Source organism: Dipodomys merriami, unplaced genomic scaffold (genome assembly GCF_024711535.1).
Source record: "Dipodomys merriami isolate MVZ:Mamm:240054 unplaced genomic scaffold, mDipMer1.0.p SCAF_89, whole genome shotgun sequence".
In the NCBI taxonomy this organism is placed as follows: Eukaryota; Metazoa; Chordata; class Mammalia; order Rodentia; family Heteromyidae; genus Dipodomys; species Dipodomys merriami.
In genome coordinates, this window is record NW_027206501.1 from 3553626 (window position 1) to 3564235 (window position 10610).

General features: G+C 42.0%; 1 protein-coding gene across 3 annotated transcripts in view; it reads left to right on the top strand.

The window, feature by feature from the left end:
- The window catches only part of Kcnq5 (potassium voltage-gated channel subfamily Q member 5), a 549988-nt gene extending 540550 nt beyond the window's left edge, over window positions 1-9438 (top strand). For all 3 annotated transcript variants that reach the window (XM_070012173.1, XM_070012174.1, XM_070012175.1), the window contains 3 exons: window positions 1725-1856; window positions 4117-4243; window positions 5441-9438. In XM_070012173.1, coding sequence (XP_069868274.1) covers window positions 1725-1856; window positions 4117-4243; window positions 5441-6403 — 1222 coding nt within the window. In that variant the 3' untranslated portion in view covers window positions 6404-9438. The remainder of the gene's footprint in view (window positions 1-1724; window positions 1857-4116; window positions 4244-5440) is intronic.
- Window positions 9439-10610: the final 1172 nt, after the last annotated feature.

Consider the following 10610-nt stretch of genomic DNA (forward strand, 5'->3'; position numbering starts at 1 on the left):
AAAACGAACTTTACAACTTTGGTGGGGGGCTTGGGGGGAAGAATTGGGGGGGGATGGGCAGGGATGGGAAGGGGAAACAAAGGAGGAGGCAACAATGCTTGATAAGAAATGTACTCATTATCTTGCCCATGTAATTGTAACCCCTCTGCATGGTATTTTCACAATAAACAAAAACAAAAAACAAAAAACAACATGGAGATTCTACCTTACCCCAGATAGAATGCCTATAATCAAAAAATTTAATAGGGGTGTACTATGGGGTAGCCACTCCTTGGCGGCGCGGGTGGCGCGGCCGCCGGAGCTGTGCTCAGGCTGTTTGAAGCTGCTTTGGGAGTGAGTGTGAGTCACGGTCGCGGGCGGCCCGGGCAAGGGGAAGAACATGAGGGAAGCGGAATTCTGCCGAGGAGAGTAGATCTTCTGAGCTGCGCCCCAGCGAGGGAGAGAGCCCCGGCGGTGGGCAGTGTCTCCGGTAGAGGAACACCGGAGGGTCCTTTTGGGACACTTCCCCTGGTGTGTGATTCTGATGCTCCAAAACACCGCAAACTAGGCCTCATTCCAGCGGGTCCAGTTAAGACTATTTAGAGCAATGGTGGGACAAAGGGTGAACCAATGCAGCTGTGATACTCACTAGCCACTAATGTTGAAAATGAATTTTGTGGGTGGGGACGGGAGGGAAAAAACTGGGAAAGAGCGAGGGAACTGGGGACATTGTTCAAAAAGAACTGTACATTTTATTGGACTTACGTAATCGTAACCCCTCTGTATATCACCGTTGCAATAAAAATAAATACATGCAAAAAAAAATTTAATAGGAAGTCTTCTAAAGAAGCTGATGCCTTGGGGGCTGGGAAGGTGGCTCAGTGGTAGAGCGTTTGCTTTGCATGCATGAGGCCCTGGGTTCGATTCCTCAGCACCACATAAGCAAAAAGCAAAAAGCCAGAAGTGGCGCTGTGGCTCAAGTGGTAGAGTGCTAGCCTTGAGCTGAAGAGCTGAGGGACAGCGCCCAGGCCCAGAGTTCAGGCCCCACGACCAGACCCCCCCCCAAAAAGAAGCTGATTCCTAAGTTAAATCTGGAACAATCTTTTCAGCTAAAGAACCATCCTATTTTTTTTAAGGGATATTATCCCTAAGTGTTATATCTTAGCCCTCTGGAATCACATGGGAAAGAGAGAATTGACATTTGACTTTGTGTGTGTGTGCGCACGCGCGCACGTGCACACATGCATGTATCTGTAACCTGAGGCTTGAACTTGGAGCCTAGGCACTATCCCTGAACTGTTTTGCTCAAGACTAGTGCTCTAACACTTGAGCCAGCAGTTCCACTTCCAGCTTTTTGTGGTTACTTGGAGATAAGAGGCTCACAGACTTTCCTACCCAGGGCAGCTTCAAATCATGACTCTCAGATCTCAGCCAGCTGAGCAGCTAAGATTACAGCTATGAGTCCCTGATTCCCAGCTGTTGATGGTGATTTTAATTAAGAGTTTAGATATTCACTTAAGACACACAAAACTTTAGCTTTAGGGTTTTTTTTATTTGTAAAGTATGTCTCACATGAAATGTACTTAACTTGTCTTCTGTAAATCTTTATTACATTTCTGTAAAAGCCGAAAAGCCTCAAATATATGACTTCTCCCTCTCCAAATTTTCTTATAATTTACTAATAAGATTAAGGTAATTTCTTTTGGAAGAATTGTGAAGACTAATATACTATGTTGCTCTTATAGAATCATGAAATTTCATGTGGCAAAACGGAAGTTTAAGGAGACATTACGCCCATATGACGTAAAAGATGTTATTGAACAGTATTCTGCAGGTCATCTGGACATGCTCTGTAGAATTAAAAGCCTTCAAACACGGTAAGCAATAAAAATGTTATTGACTATCAAACAATGTGCATATGGGAACTCTGCAGGAATAGCTTCTCTTTAGTATACAAAACCACTGAGTCCGGTGGCTGGTGGATCATTCCTATAATCCTCGCTATTCAGAAGTTGAGATCTGAGATTCCCAGTTCTAAGCCAGGCTGGGAAAAAAAAAAAAAAAAAAAAAAAAAGTCCATCAGACTCTTATCTCAAGTAACTAGCAATAAGATGAAGTGGAGCCATGGTTCAAGTGGTAGAGTGCTGACTATGACCAAAAACAGCTAAGGAGAGTGCATGATGCCCTGTGTTCACACACACACACACACACACACACACACACACACACACACACACACACACACACACACACCTGAATTCCATATTTCACATTCATTGCTATTGGGCAAGGGCACTTTTGCTTTTTATGTAGATATCATACCAGTGGCTCACACCTGCACCTGGAATCTTAGCTACTCACAACACTGAGATCTGAGGATCCAGGCTCATAGTTAGCTAAGGAAGGAAAATGGAGCTGTAGTTCAAGTGATAGTGCACTAACCTTGTACAGAAAAGCTCAAGAACAGTGCCCGAGATCTGAGTTCAAGCCCCAGGACAGGTACAAAAAGAAAAAAAATCAAAGATTGAATCTTCAATAGTTTTTGTATCCCCACAGTACATTTAACTCTATGTGAGGCCCTAAAACTAGGTCTTCAGTAAAACAGTCCATGTATGCCAGGGAGGGCAGACATCTACTGACTCATAAAACCATGACCCAGGCACTTCTGTACTTCCAGTTTAATAGACTAGGTATCATGACAGAAAGAGGACACTGCCTATGTCTATACAGATAAAGAAAACTGGAATATTGAGTCAATACCCCTCATAATTCAAATCTAACACACACACACACACACACACACACACACACACACACACACACCACACAACACACACACCATTTGGGCTGATCAGGTTTCCATGGGAATTGCTTTCACTTGTGCTGTGTTCATGTCACAGTCTTTACTGAGGTGGCCATCATATTCTAAGTCCTTTAGTACAGCTCTTTGTGGTTCCCAAGGCTTATCACTCATCTATATTATCCCAAATAAAGGTGCAAAAGAAAGAGACCATACTTTCTCATCTGCTGATCCTCTTATAGATGTATAGCAAATTCTCATGAATAATCTTTTCTATTCAGAAGGGATGAATTTGATGTAGGGGCATGGTATGTATAAATGGACATGTCAAAATTAAATCCCCTTAAACGGCAAATTGATGCTAATAAAATGTCCCAAATAAAATAATGACTAGGGGGGAGGGAGAGTGGGAGAAAAATGATGAAGGAGGTAACAAGTTGGACAAAAAATGTACTCACTTCCAGGCGCCAGTGGCTCATGCCTGTAATCCTAGCTAATCAGGAGGCTGAGATCTGAGTATCATGGTTCAAAGCCAGCTTGGGCAGGAAAGTCCATGAGATTCTTATCTCCAATTAACCACCAGAAAACTGGAAGTGGTGTTGTGGCTAAAGTGTTAGAGCACTAGACTTGAGCTGAAGAGCTGAGGGACACCTCCCAGGCCCAGAGTTCAAGCCCCATGACTCACAAAAAGAAAAAGAAAGAAATGTACTCATTATCTTACTTATGTAACTGTAACTCCTCTATAACTCACTGTAACTCACCTTGACAATAAAATTAAAATAATTAAAAAATAATAACTAATGCAAGACAATCACAATTATTTTTCAATGGTTGGATTCAGAAATGTCTGCTCCAAGGTAGAGTCAATTACTTCGTTTAGGACAATTTTTCCTCCAGAAAGTCTTCCATAAGTGATTTCCTAAGGGAACAGAGTGATAAGAAAATAATCACATTTGTGCATGTCAGGAAAACAGATAACACCAACTAGAACACATGCATCCTTATTGCATCTTACACAAATTAAAGATGCTGTATTTAATGTTTTTGGTATAATGGGGCATATTAACTTAGAGCATGATGCTTGTGAGAAAAGCATACTGTTTGAGCCACACTCCCAGTTTTTTAGCTTTCTATTTCATGTAGGGACTTGTGCTTTTGTACAGACCAGCATAGACTGTGATTCTCTTATTTCTGCTACTAGAACAGCTCATAATATGTGCATGCACAACTACACCTGGCCTCATACTTTTGTTTTCCAAACACCTCAGTGTGACCTAGGGTAATATCCACTTTCAGCACTAGTAACTGAATCTCCTTTCTCTCTCTCTCTCTGATAGTGTTGATCAAATTCTTGGAAAAGGTCAAATCACATCGGATAAGAAGAGTCGAGAGAAAATAACAGCAGAACATGAGACCACAGATGATGTCAGCATGCTTGGCCGGGTAGTCAAGGTTGAAAAACAGGTACAACTGGACTACACTGATTATAGTGTACTTCATTGTAATTGTTCATGAGAATCAATGGGAAGGCCACCACTGGTGGCTCACTCCTATAATCCTCAGGAGGCTGAGATCTGAGTATTGGGGTTGAAAGTCAGCCCAAGCAGGAAAGTTCATGAGACTCTTATCTCCATTTGAACACCAAAAAGATCTCAACGTGGAGCTGTGGCTCAAGTGGTAGAGCACTAGCCTTGAGCAAAAAAGCTCAGGGACAGTGCCTAGACCCCGAGTTCAAGCTCCAGGACCAGCACATACATATATATAGACATATATATGTATATACACACACAAAATCAATAAATGATAAGAAAGTTAAACATTAAAGTTAAGGTTGATCTTAATGTTAATGATTACTAAAATTTTAAAGGACACTAAAAGTGAAGAAAGAGTGAATGAAAATTAATTTTCATAGTGTCTTGGCACTTCCATTTAAGCAATAGAAAATTTTACCTTGTTAATTAATATGTAACTGGAAGTAACTGTAGTTTTTCAATAATAAAGTAGCAAAGATCTACTTTTCATTTGCATTTTGGTGATTTTCACTGTCTCTCTTTAAGGTCACCCTCTAATTTTTTTTTAACTCACCATAATTACAACATTGATTATTTTAAACCTTGAAGTTCTATCTTCTCATACAACATTCCAGAAATCAAATTGCTATCCCAAAGAATGGAATCATGAATGTCCCAAGTTTTTTATTCTGAAGCACTCTGGACTTTTATTTTAAAATCCAGACTCACCTGGATTGCTGCTTAAGGTCTTAATTGCATTATAGAGTAAGTTCCTTAGCAAAATTCAATAGAGTTCCAGAATGATTATCAGGAGAATGAGGAAAAGTGAGAATGAGGAGAATGGAAGCTACCCTTTCTTATATTGCTACCCTTATACCTTTCTTATACCTTTCTACCTTTCTTATAAGCTACCCTTGCTTATATTGAGTTTTCGATCTGAAAGACATGAGTGGAGGAAGTTCAAAGCATTCCTCTTCTGCTATAACCACCTCTGGCCCAGGGCAACAAAATACTCCATTACTACAAGTCAAAAGTGTACTGCACACTCTGTAGTTACTGTATGGACAAGAGTCTCATCCTTTCTGATTCCATGAGCAAAGGTAATTCTCCATCAGGCATCTTCATATGAACTCTCATTTCCTACTTTCAGGTCCAATCCATTGAGTCAAAGCTGGACTGCCTGCTAGACATCTACCAGCAGGTCCTGCGGAAGGGCTCTGCCTCGGCCCTGGCCCTGGCGTCCTTCCAGATCCCGCCTTTCGAATGTGAACAGACATCTGACTATCAGAGCCCTGTGGACAGCAAAGACCTGTCTAGTTCTGCCCAAAACAGCGGCTGTCTAACCAGATCGGCTAGTGCCAACATCTCCCGAGGCCTGCAATTCATTCTGACACCAAATGAGTTCAGCGCTCAGACTTTCTACGCACTTAGCCCTACTATGCACAGTCAAGCGACACAGGTGCCACTGAGCCAAAGCGATGGCTCCACCGTGACGGCCACCAACAACATTGCACACCAAATCAATGCAGCCCCCAAGCCGCTAGCCCCCACAACCTTACAGATCCCACCTCCTCTTCCAGCCACCAAGCACCTGCCCCGGCCAGAGACCCTGCACCCAAACCCCACAGGCCTGCAGGAGAGCTTCTCCGATGTCACCACCTGCCTTGTAGCCTCCACGGAACATGTCCAGGTTGCCCCATCAAAGCTGACGAAGGACCGTGCTCTGAGGAAAAGCTTTGACATGGGTGGGGAAACTCTGTTGTCTGTCCGCCCCATGGTCCCCAAGGACTTGGGCAAGTCTTTGTCCGTCCAAAACCTCATCAGATCAACAGAGGAACTGAGTTTACAGCTTTCAGGGAGTGAGTCAAGTGGCTCCAGAGGCAGCCAAGATTTTTATCCCAAATGGAGAGAATCTAAATTGTTTATAACTGATGAAGAGGTGGGTCCGGAAGAGACAGAGACAGACACTTTTGAGGTGACAGCACAGCCGGCCCAGGAAGCTACTTTTGTGTCAGACTCTCTAAGGACTGGAAGATCGCCATCATCTCAGAGTGTTTGTAAGGCTGGGGAGAGCACAGATGTCCTCAGCTTGCCTCCCGTCAAGCTGAAATAAGATCTTCATTTTCTTTCTAGACATAGCAGTTCCTTTAGCCATACATATCATTGCATGAACTATTTTTGAAAGCCCTTCTTAAAGAAAAAAAAAAAAGAAGTTGACATTGCAAGAATCAGGAAGTCCAGGAAAGGCCATTTCTGATAAGCCCATTATCTTTTCATTTGCATGCAAATGCATGTCTGGGGATGGCTGAAATTCCAAGGTGCATCAACATAGAACCCGCTCATTTACTCATGTACCTTTGAGTTTACAATCCTGAAAAAAACCTAGCATTGCTAACGCTTACAGGGTGTACGAATTGCCAAGATTAGATCAAGGACAAGAATTGACGCAATAGTTTTGAAATTGTGGGAGTAAACACCTTCAAATTTCAGGCATTTCTGCTTTGTGATTCAGTACAAAATCATCTTTAAAATTAGGCCATAACGTCTAAACACAATAACTATCAACAGCTGCTCTTAAGGAATCAAGGAAAGCAGAATTTGAGGATAATAGAAATGGCTGTGTCCTTCAAGAAATCTCTGCCAACCTATTTCTACTCAGTCTTTTTCTTATTAATGTATTTTGAATGTCAGTTTGTGTGCTTTTTAACATTTTTTAATTTATTTTTTTATTTTTTGGTGATTTAACGCTGTGGCAAGCAGTGCTACGCACCCTTTTCATGTTGTCCTTTACAATGAGAATGTTTTTCAATGAGAAACAAAAAATAAGTGTGAATCATGACATTTGAGGCCAGTGGGGTGAATAGACTGGCTTTTTGACATATCTGACATTCCCAGGGGGGCCAAATCCACTCTGTAACTGGTCAAGCTTCTACACATGTAGGAAGCACTGGTCAGTGTGACAGCCAGCATGTCTAGGCTGGTTTCTCTTCAGTGGTATCAGCTCCAGGCTTGCTGATCCTGTCCACATACAAGTGCCAATTTAAAATGGGCACCTGTGGCTCACACCTGTAATCCTACCTACTCCAGAGGCTGAGATCTGAAGATTTAAGTTTGAAGTCAGTTCAGACAAGAAAGTCCATAAGAATCTTATCTCCAATTAATCACCAAGAAAGCCAGTAGTGGAGCCTTGGCTCAAGTGGTAGAGTGCTAGCCTTGAGCAAAAAAGCTCAGAGATAGCGCCCAGGCCCTGAGTTCAAACTCTAGGGCTGGCTTTAAAAACAAAGAACAAAAAAAAGGAAGTGGCACTGTGGCTCAAGTGGTAGAGCCCTAGCCTTGAGTTGAAGAGCTGAAGGACAGCGCCCAGGCCCAGAGGCTAATCTTTTGAGATGCTCATCTCATTTACCTAAGATGTAGGTAGGACCCCAGAGAAGAAGAAATTTGAGTAGGACTGAGAGAAGAAAGGCTTAGGAAAAAAAAATCTAGACACAATACAAGAAAATAGGTAAAGAAATTGGCTCTTCCCCTCAATGGGCAGTGAAAAGGAAAAAAAGAATCCAAAATAAAATACAGTTCTTGTTTTTTTGTTTATTTGGGTTTTTTAAGAAAGCAAGTATTGCTAGAGGATTCAACTACCTAAACATCCCTTATTCTTATATAACAGAGAATTTTTCAAAGTATTTATTTTTAAATATGCCCTGAACATGTTTTGCTATTATGGAGTACATTTTACATATGAAAAGCTAAGGCTACACTTTCTTTACTTTTTTTATACTGTATCGAACATTTTCTAGTTTCCTTGGGAATATTAAACCAAATCTGAAATTATTGGTTCAGTTTCCTAGTAGAAATATTTACAATAGAAGCCAGATGCAGGAACTGTAAATCAAATCACTTGCTAGTATATGATGGTAGCAAAAAGACCAGAGAGGGCAGGAATTTTAAAATATATTTATCAGGAAACAAGCAGTGCTGACTTCTTGTTGAAAACTAGCAAGCAACCAGACTGATGATACACAACTTACTCCCAGCACAGGAGAGGTGGAGGCAGGATAATCACAATATTGATGATAATAACAAAAATAAAGGAAATGAAGAAACTAGCATAAATGTCGGACTAGCAGATCTTTGGCCAAAGCAATGGTATTTAGAGGCAAAGAAAGGAGAGTCAGCACTTCAACTCACTTCAACTCTGGTCAAGAAAGTTGAAGATTTTCTCCTTGACAAACATTAGAACTGCCTACAAATCCCATCCCTAGCAACCCATAAGAATAAACAAGGATATAAAATGGCCACCCAAAGAAAGGAGATTCCCAAATCCACCAACTCTTCCCAACTTTTCGTGTGTGTGTGTGTGTGTGTGTGTGTGTGTGTGTGTGTGTGTGTGTGTGTGTGTGTGCTCACATGCACGCATGCGCAAGCTACTATGCGGTTACTGGGGCTTGAACTCAGGGTCTGTGCTCTTGCTTGTTTTTTCACTCAAGGTTGGCACTCCCACTTGAGTGGTTAATTGGAGATAATGTCTGCCCAGGTGAGCTTCAAACTGTGATCCTCAGATCTCATCCTCCTGAGTAGACAGAATCACAGGCATGAGCCACTGGCACCAAGCCAGACATTTGTAATCATTGGTCCTCCCTTACTTTCCTTCTTTCCTACCACTGTTTTGCTTCAGATTTTCACTAGGCCTTAAGCAGCCTCTGTCCTTCAGTAAACCACTTCTCTCTACCTAAAATGTACCTTTCAACCATTAAAAAAAAATCTTTGGGGGCTGGGAATGTGGCTCAGTGGTAGAGTGCTTGCCTTGCATGCATGAGGCCCTGGACTGGATTCCTTAGCACCACAGAAACAGAAAAGGCCGAAGTGGCGCTGTGGCTCACGTGGTAGAGTGCTAGCCTTGAGCTGAAGAGCTCAGGGACAGCCTCCAGGCCTAGAGTTCAAGCTCCACAACCAACCAAAAAGCAAAACAAAACCAAACAAAAAAAAAAACCCTTTTGTCTCTAATTGATCAACACTGCAATTTTTTTTTTTTTTTTTTTTTTGGGTCCGGTCGTGGGGCCTTGAACTCTGGGCCTGGGCGCTGTCCCTGAGCTCTTCAGCTCAAGGCTAGCCCTCTACCACTTGAGCCACAGCTCCACTTCCGGCTTTTTCTTTTTGCTTACGTGGTGCTGAGGAATCGAACCCAGGGCCTTGAGCATGCAAGGCAAGCGCTCTACCACTGAGCCACCTTCCCAGCCCCACTGCAATTTTTTTTTAAGGCTTCCACTTCTTATCCCACTTAGATTCTAAACCGCTCCTGTGGAGTATATTATGCAGAATCTTGGCTGCTGGAGACACACAGAAAATAGAATCTAAATTTTACACTCTAATTAAAAAATTTTTTATCAAACTCTTAAGACAATTATTTTCAAACCCAATTTATGAAATTTTCATCCACCCATGTCTGTACTTAACGAGAAGATATACCTTCCCAAAGACATTGCACACACATACACATCCTTCTGCTCACTTAAGCCATACACCTGCCCCACACTAAGCAGGCTGTCTCAAAAGGAAAAGAAGGCGGGAAGGTGGCAACTTTTGGTAGCACTGATTCTTGGACAGACTGTGTCCCAGATGGATACCCACTGGTGGCAGGACTTGGGAAGGGATTCTGAGGCCTTGTCAGAGCCCAGACAGTATAGTTTATTCAACATTGCTAAGGAAACAAAGTCAAAACACATCAGCAAGGTCGGAATCACAGCCAAATGTGATTAATCATATTGTGGAGAACACTCATACCTTAAAAACGTGACCATTTTGTGTGTGTCTTGTTCTAGCACAAAAACTCTCAGATGTTGAAAGATAGTTGTACGTTATGAAAAGTGCAGGGGTCCACCTGTTATTGTCACCCTGTGGGAATACAAGGGGTCTCCCATGTACCCTTCATACCTGTGGCCAATCTCAAATGGTGTCTGGAAGCACAATTTAGTAGAGCAATGGCTCTCCATACATATTCTCCATTCCGTTGTCTGCCTTCTTCAAGCTGATACTTAATCACAAACATCTCAAGTAAGATGTTAACTAAAAATCCTTAAGGGGTCTGATCTATTAAATGTTTGCATTCTGTTGAATTAAATTTGTATCTGTAGATTGCAGGTTCTGCTTAAAGCAAGCTACTTGGTTGTGTTTTTAAATCCTTACTTCTTGTTCTTATGTGCCTTTCTCACCTCCCATTAACTCAGTGATTCTGAAAGTTCCCAATTTGAAAATCAAATTGGCCCAATAAAGAGAGGAAATGAGGCACCGACGAACTCCATACCCATTTGCAGAGCAAAATCTAAGGA